This window comes from Rhincodon typus, chromosome 18, assembly GCF_021869965.1.
Source record: "Rhincodon typus isolate 14 chromosome 18, sRhiTyp1.1, whole genome shotgun sequence".
NCBI classification, from domain to species: Eukaryota; Metazoa; Chordata; class Chondrichthyes; order Orectolobiformes; family Rhincodontidae; genus Rhincodon; species Rhincodon typus.
In genome coordinates, this window is record NC_063349.1 from 41,583,383 (window position 1) to 41,592,019 (window position 8,637).

Consider the following 8,637-nt stretch of genomic DNA (forward strand, 5'->3'; position numbering starts at 1 on the left):
TTTTTTGATGGTATCCTCTAAGTCTTATACTTATGCTCAAATCTCACCAGGGCAGCTGAAGAAATTTAAATTTAATTGGTTCATAAATCTGGAATTGAAAAATCAATCTCAGCAGCACTGAGCACAAGACCATCAGATTGTTGTAAAAACCTATCACTAATACCTTTCAGGGCAGGATATCTGCCATATTTACTCAGATTGGCTTAGATGTGACTTCAGATCTGTAGTAATGTGTTTTGACTGAAATAGCCTAGCTGCTGGAGTATATTGAACCTCTATACAAAGGTTGGAAAAGAATAAAGCTGAATAGACCACCTGATATTGACCTAGCTACCAGATGTGACAATAGCACACCTGCCCAGTTGACACTCCAAAGTCCTCCTCAATAGCATCATGGGACTTGTGGCAAGTTTTGGAGAACTGTCCCACTGATGAGGCAAATAACTGCCCAATATAGTCTTGAACATCAATTCATACATTACCACAAAAAAATCTTCTCAATCACCATCCCTGTGTATATCCCCATTCCCCTGGCAAGTCAGGCACATCATATGTAGTGGCACAGTGGTATATAGTCTGAAGGGAACTGCATGGATGTATTCAACATTGACTCCAGATGCCACGAAGTTTCGTAGCTTTTATTCAAATACAGGTATAGAAACTTCCTGCCTCCCTTAACTAATTAATCAGTATTCCTCCATGTTAGACACCACTTTGGAAGAATTGCTGAGTGTAGTTATATTAAAGATACCCAATTAAAACATTGTGAGCTGAGTACCCTCGCAGATATCTGATCTTATCTATTGATGATGACTGCTGAGTGCCAGCCTCTGTTTAAATATTTATTTTCATGAGATATGAGTATCTTTTATTGCCCATCCCAATTTTGTCTTGAGAAGGTGTTGGTGAGTCACCTTCTTGCGTGAGTAAACTAGGTGAAAATTGATGTGGAACTTGAAAGTTACTTCTCAGCAAAATGTTATACAAAGCTGCATTTTCTTTAAAAGAAAAGGACAATGCTAGCCTTCAAGTATAACATAGTAAACTCCCTTCAAACAGTGTGAGGTTTCTGATAGGAATTACACATACTTAAAACAATACAATATCTCAGGGATTCTCACAATGACACTAGCACTATATGCAAAATTACATGGTCCAAAATCTTATTATCTTACTAGACACAGTGCCTTGAGTAAACATATTGACCAACATAGGTGCTACCTAAATCATAGCTTTCAATTATAAATTCAAAATAACATTTCTCAAAAATTGAATGGGCAGCTTAATTACAATAGACGGTTCTTCTCACCTAATATGGGATAGTGATGAAGGGTGATATGTTATTGATTGAATAATCGTGTTCCATACCATATTTTAATTGCACCAATTTCGAAACCCATTATAAATATCTCAATATAAGTTGAATAATTTGGAATTTATTTGAGGAGATTTGTTAGATTTGATTACTCCACTTTAGATTCATTCTGAACTAATGATTCTCACACTCTCAGGGATCAGGGCAATCTTTCTTTGATGCTTGATGGATGTGCTTACTCTCTTTTAAAATCTTGTATATGTTGTGAGTAAATTTTCAATTTTGGGTTATTTTGCAGAAATAAGAACTACTTTTCTTACCTTTTCAGGATTTATTTAGCATTGTGCTTTATACTTTTTGTATAACTGCCAGATTACATTGTTTCTTATGTGTATACTTAAATATTAAATTGTTTCATCTAACCTTCTGTATTGAACACTGAGTGAACCCAATGGCTATTCTCTTCATGGTAGCAGAGCATTTACAGAGTTTCAATCAGACCATTGTAATATCCAGGAGAAGTACAGTCTAGCTACAAAAAAATGCATGTTGACTAATAGCAAGAGAGGAACACTCTTGACTAGTTTTCTTCTGTAGCATGGGGGTTTAGTGGATTCTGTGGGTCCAAGCTATGTGTCCTGGAGTCTGTCTGCCTCTAGCTAAAGTTGAGGGGAATTAGTTCATGTGTACACTTGATTTCACTAACTCCAGGCTTATGATAGCAAAACACCACTTCTGAACTGCTACCGTGAATCTGGTTTAGGCACATCCATAGTGCTGTGTGGTTGGGAGTTGTTGGATTTTGAATCAGTGACAGTGATAGAACAGCTGCATAGCTCCAAGTCAGGATGATGTTTGACTCGGAGGGGAATCTGCAGTTGCAGGTGTCTCCAGTCACCTGCTTCCCTTGTCCTTCTAGGTGGCAGGGTCATGGGTTTTGCAGGTCAAAGGAGCCTTGCTGAGATGCTATAGTGCATGTTGTCTATAGTACATATTGCTGCAGCTGCTGGTGGTGGACCAAATGATTGTTGAAACTGTGGCTCGGCTGATTATCAAGCAGACAGCTTTCTCTTTAATGGTCTTGAGCTTCTTGAGTGTCATGAGTGTCTTGAGTGTCAAGCAATTGGAAGTATTCTATCATTGTCATGACTTATATCTCATAGACAGTTGTCAGGCTTTGGAGGTGAGTTACTAGCCATGCAATTCCTAGTCCTTGACTTGCTCTTGTACGCTGAGGAATACTGATCCTCTGATTGAGGGACAGGACTTCTTTAAAAGGTAAAGCGGCCATATTCTTACCAGACATAGCGCTGTTCTGTCATTAGAGAGAGATGAATGGTAGTGGTTTAACTTGAGGGTCACTACACCACAGGTAAGGGGGGATAGCCTTCATCGTAATCTCAGCTGGTGCAGCAATTGAACCCACACTGTTGGCATCACTCTGCATTGCAAACCAGCCATCCAGTCAACTAAGCTAACCAATCCCCGTAACCTTCTATATACACATTTCAAAGCATTGATATTAATGGTGTTGTTTGTTGTGAATTGAAGGTTTAGGATAGCTTGATAGCATTCGATAACACAAAGTGCAATTGCAAAGAGACACATTACAATTATTTCCTTTTCTGGAAGTTGCTACATACATTTCTATATGACCAAATATTTGAAGAGGTCTCAGCCTCTCCAAGCCAGGCATTAAAGAAACACTTTTCACATTATGTGAATGTGTAACGACACACCTCTGTCTGTAGCAGATGGATCTTAAACTCAGATTTTTGGGTGCTAGAGGCACTGACATGCCAACTGTGCAACAAGAGTTCCCTTTCAGCTGACATGGATTCTGCCAAAGCAAGTCATAATGTAATTCCTACGAATATTTAGATGATAGGGATATGTTCTTATTCAATTTCTTGCAAAGCAGCTATCTATTCACAGCAATTTTATACATTCTTTTTATTTTGTTCAGAGACTTTGCATTTTCTTTTCAATCCTCCATCTGAAAGTTGATAAACACAATAGCGAAGTTCGTAAGATATTCGCTCGCAGAAGGCAGAGAGTGGGGATAATGGGGTCTTATTTAGGATGGCAGCAAGTGACTATTGGAGTTCCACAGGGATCAGTGTTGGGACCACAATTATTTATTTTATAAATTAGCAATCTGGACAAAGGAACTGAGGGCATTGTTGCTAAGTTTGCAGATGTCACAAAGATAGGTGGAGGGACAGGTATGTTGAGGAAGTGCGAAGGCTACAAAGGCTAGGAGAGTGGGCAAAGAAGTGGCGGATGGAATGCAATGTGGCAAAGTGTGAGGTTATGCACTTTGATAGAAAGAATAGAGGTGTAGACTGTTTTCTAAATGGGGAAAGGCTTTGGAAATCTGAAGCACAAAGGGACTTGGGAATCCTAGTTCCAAATTCTTGTAAGGCTAAAATGCAAGATCAGTGGCAATTAGGAAGGCAAATGCAATGTTTGCATTAATTTCAAGAGGGCTACCATACAAGAGCAGAGATGTATTGCTGAGACTGTATAAGGCTCTGGTCAAACCCCATTTGCAATATTATGAGCAGAGTGCTGGTGTTGGAAGTGGTCCAGAGGAGGGTGACAAGAATGATCCTGGGGATGACGGGCTTTTCGTATGAGGAGCGGTTGAGGGAGATCTCATTGAAACTTACAGAATACTGATAGACATGGCTACAGTGGAGGTGGACAAGATGTTTCCACCAATAGTAGAGACCAGTACCCTAGGGCACAGCCTTAGAGTGAAGGGATGGCCATTTAGAACTGAGATGAGGAGGAAATTCTTCAGCCAGACGGTGGTTAATCTGTGGAACTCAGCCACAGAAGCCGCATAACTGAGTATATTTAAAATGGAGATAGATGAGTTCATGATTAGAGGATCAAGGGTTATGGGAAGGCAGGAGAAGGGTGTTAAGAAACATATCAGGCATCGTCGATTGGCAGAGTAGACTCGATGGCCAAATGGCCTAATTCTGCTTTTATAGGTTAAGGTCTTACAGTCTTATAATGGGTGAGAGTGCCCATAACAGTTAGAAAGAACTCCACACTGCCTGATTGCTGCCTGGAGTTGTTTCTATTACTGACCCCAGGGACTGTCACTCAGCACTGCAGTCCAAACATTCACTCCTTGTCTCTCCTGCTTCAGAATACCATCTGCAAAATTAACCAATTGACATTGGGTTTTTAGAATGCAAGTCATCGATGGAAATAACAAGCAGTAGTTTATTTGTAGTTGGCAGGCTTTATTCTGTCCATTATCAAATTAGCTTGTCCTTACAGACTCCTCTGGCTCCCTAGACAAATCGTCTAGGTACTTGGCGACAATATCCCAACGTGTTGCGCTATAGTCAATGCAGCAAGGCGTAGCCGCTCTTTGGAAGATTTCATTCCAAGCCGTTTGAGAAGTGGGAGGGACGCAGTGAATGATTTAGTCAGCAAAGGAGTAGGAGAAGCGGCGTGTTAAAGTTTCACTCGGCGGCTGAGGAATAGAAAAGGGGAAAATGACTGAAGCTAATAAATGCATCAAGTATTCCATGTTCATCTTCAACGTTTTATTTTGGGTGAGTTTATTTTTAAAATTTTATCTTGACAAATCCCGCATTGCAGAAAGTAATCGCGGCTGTGAACCAAACTAGTCAGGACTTGTAACGTGCATGCGAAACTAGCGTTTGCATTTCCCGATTTAGTTATGTTTTATTTCATCCCCATCCTAATACCGAGTTGATGTAAGACACGATACTGAGCCCCTTGGTTAGGAGTTACCAATTGAGACGCTGACATTTAATTGCTTGCTTCTCCACAATAATGGCTCGTTTTTTAAATTTTGTGAGTCGTAATATTTTTCAAAACATAAAATGGTGGGGAAGTCTCGTTCTGTGATCGCACCCAGAGATTTTCTTCCCAACGTCACAAGACTTCAACTCCTGATCTTCCTCCTCCAAACAGCCTTTCTTCCAATTCCTGGTATTGTTATAGCGCCCATCAATAACAACATTATAAACTGAAACCCACGTGTCAGTTTGCAAGTTGTTGAGCTTTAAGTCCTGGAGGATTGGCAACCTTGCTTGTTGGGTTTAGTACTTGACGTGCCATGTTCTGAGAAATTGATATGTGGAAATTGTCGGCTTCTTTATAATTCCTTCCTTGCCATACACAAAAACCTCGTGTAACTTGCTTCATTGCTGCATGAAAGTTTAAAATCACCTGGTTTCCTAATATGCATTTATTGCGGGTCCATAGTTGCCTTGAGAAGGTGGTGATGAGCTGCCTTCTTGAACCACAGCAGTCTGTGTGCTGCAGGTAGTCCCATATTGCCCTTAGGAAGAGAATTCCAGGGTTTTGACCCAGCCACAATGAAGTGTGGGTGATATATTTCCAAGTCAGGGTAGTGAGTGGCTTAGAGGGGACAATGCAAGTGGTGGTGTTCTATGTCTTTGCAGACCTCGTCTTTCTAGATGGAAGTAGTTGTGGGTTGGAAGGTGCTGCCTAAGGATCTTTGGTGAATTTCTGCAGTGCGTCTTGTAGATACTACTACTGAGCAACTGTGATGGAGGAAGTGGATGTGGTGCCAATCAAGCTGGCTGCTTTATCCTCAATGGTGTCAAGCTGCTTGTGTTGTTGGAGCTGCACCCAGCCAGGCAAGTGGGGAGTATTCCATCATGCTCCTGACTTGTGCCTTGTAGATGGGGAACAGGTTTTGGGAACTTAAGTGGTGAGTTATTCACCACAGACTGCCTCACCTCTGACTTGCTTTTGTAACCACTATTTATGTGGTGACTTCTAGTTGAGTTTATGGTCAATGTAATGCTCAGGATGTTGATAAAGGAGGCGGGGGAGGGGGGCGGCGGCGTCAGTGATGGTAATACCATTGAATGTCAAGGGGCGTGGTTAGATTTTCTTAATGGAGATGGTAATTACCAGGCATTTATGTGGTGAGTGTTACTTCTCAGCTCAAACCTGGATACTATCCAGATCTCATTGCATTTGAACATAGATTGCTTCAATATCTTGTGAATGTTGCTGAACATTATGCAATCCTAAGCGAGAATCCCCACTTCTGACTTTATGATGAAAGTCATTTGATGAAGCAGCTGAAGATGGGTGGCCTGAGTACTCTATCCTGAGGAACTCCTGCAGAGATGTCCTGGAGCTAAGATGACTGACTTCCAACAACCACAACCTTCTTCCTATGTGCCAGGTATGACTCCAACTAGTAGAGAATTTGCCCCACTACAAGGGCTCCTTGATGCCACACTTGGTCAAATATGGCCTTGATGTCAACGGCTGTCATTGTCTCACCTCACCTCTGGAAATTAACGATCTTGTCCATGTTTGAACCAATGCTGTAATGAAGTCAGGAGCTGAGCGGCCCCGGCAGAACCCAAACTTGGCATCTCTGAGCAGGTGCTGCTTGATAGCATGGTTGATGACACCTTCCACCACTTTACTGATGGTTGAGAGTAGACTGGTGTGGTAATTGGCTGGGTTGGATTTGTCCTGTTTGTGGTTGTATGACATACCTGGGCAATTTTCCACATTGTTGGGTAGATGCCAGTGTTTTAACTGTACTGGGAAGCGGCAAGTTCTGCAGCACAAGTCTTCAGTACTATTACCAGAATATTGTCAGAGCCCATAGCCTTTGCAGTATCCAGTGCCTCCAACTGTTGTTTGATATCACATGGAGTGAATCAAATTCAAGGTTAATATATGTGTAAAGTAAACAGAGATTCCCTGTACACCTTTGTTTTTTCATTTATCCTCCTTTTATTAGTATTCATTTGTCACTGTAAATGACCTTTTTCATATAACGTTGTACCCTTTACTACATCTGCCAGCTTGAAAGAAGTTGCTTTCCCGTTTTACTAGTGCTGAAAGCCATTGCTGATGTGTGTATTCACAAAAGTTCATGAAAATATCAAAGCCAATAAAAGGTCATATGAAATAGAGTGAATTCAAAGTCATCTTCAGCAGAAGTGCCTTGCAATTGAACAGGAAAATTTTCACCCATAATATTGTAATCTGCATTAAGAACTATAACTTAAGGGGATTAATAGTTGAAAGAATGACATGTCAGGATTTCATATTTTAAAACTTACAGAACAAGTGAAACAAAAACTTTACAGAGTACATTTCTTTTTGTGGGCAACTTTTGTACTCGTAAACAACAGAAAATTATCACTCATTGAGTTTCATTTAGCAAATAGTCCGTATTGCTCACAGCTCCTTTTATGGGCTCAAGTATCTACATTTTGCCAGGTAATAATTTGGAGTGGACACCCTAGGCTCTTTCCTCTTTTGTTTCTGTTTCTTAAATTCATCACTAACAGTAAAACCTGTTCTAATGACAACAAGGTGCAGGGCTGGATGAACACAGCAGGCCAAGCAGCATCATAGGAGCAGAGAGGCTGACGTTTCAGGCCTAGACCCTTCATCAGAAAAGGGGGAGGGGAAGGGGGTTTTGAAATAAATAGGGAGAGAGTGGGAGGAGGATAGAAGAGGGATAGAGGAGAGGATAGGTGGAGAGGAAACAAACAGGTCGAAGAGGCGGGGATGGAGCCAGGAAAGGTGAGTGTAGGTAGGGAGTTAGGAAGGGGATAGGTCAGTCCAGGGAGGACGGACAGGTCAAGGGGGCGGGATGAGGTTGGTCGGTAGGAGATGGAGGTGCGGCTTGAGGTGGGAGGAGGGGATAGGTGGGAGGAAGAACAGGTTAGGGAGGCAGGGATGAGCTGGACTGGTTTACTTCCACTCCTCGGTGGTCGAGAACGCCCTCAACCGTGACTCCCACATCTCCCGCACCTCATCCCTCACACCCCGTCCACGCAATAAGAACCAAAAAAGAATCCCCCTCGTCCTCACGTACCACCCCACCAACCTCCGGATCCAACGCATCATCCTCCGACACTTCCGCCATCTGCAATCCGACCCCACCACCAAAGACATCTTTCCCTCCCCACCCTTATCTGCTTTCCGGAGGGACAACTCTCTCCGTGACTCCCTTGTCCGCTCCACACTCCCCTCCAGCTCCACCACACCCGGCACTTTTCCCTGCAACCGCAGGAAGTGCTACACCTGCCCCCATACCTCCTCCCTCATCCCCATCCCAGGCCCCAAGAAGACTTTCCACATCAAGCAGATGTTTACCTGCACATCTGCCAATGTGGTATACTGCATCCGCTGTACCCGGTGTGGCTTCCTCTACATCGGGGAAACCAAGCGGAGACTCGGGGACCGCTTTGCAGAACACCTACGTTCGGTTCGCAACAAACAACTGCACCTCCCAGTCGCGAACCATTTCAACTCCCCCT

The 8,637-nt window shown here is 42.6% G+C and overlaps 1 protein-coding gene across 2 annotated transcripts in view; it reads left to right on the forward strand.

The window, feature by feature from the left end:
• Positions 1-4,534: 4,534 nt before the first annotated feature.
• The window catches only part of LOC109916997 (tetraspanin-8), a 23,833-nt gene continuing 19,730 nt past the window's right edge, over positions 4,535-8,637 (forward strand). The window contains exon 1 of one of the 2 annotated variants that reach the window (XM_048607744.1): positions 4,535-4,893. In XM_048607744.1, the coding sequence (XP_048463701.1) occupies positions 4,834-4,893 (60 nt within the window). In that variant the 5' untranslated portion in view covers positions 4,535-4,833. The remainder of the gene's footprint in view (positions 4,894-8,637) is intronic. The other variant, XM_048607743.1, reaches the window with a different exon arrangement.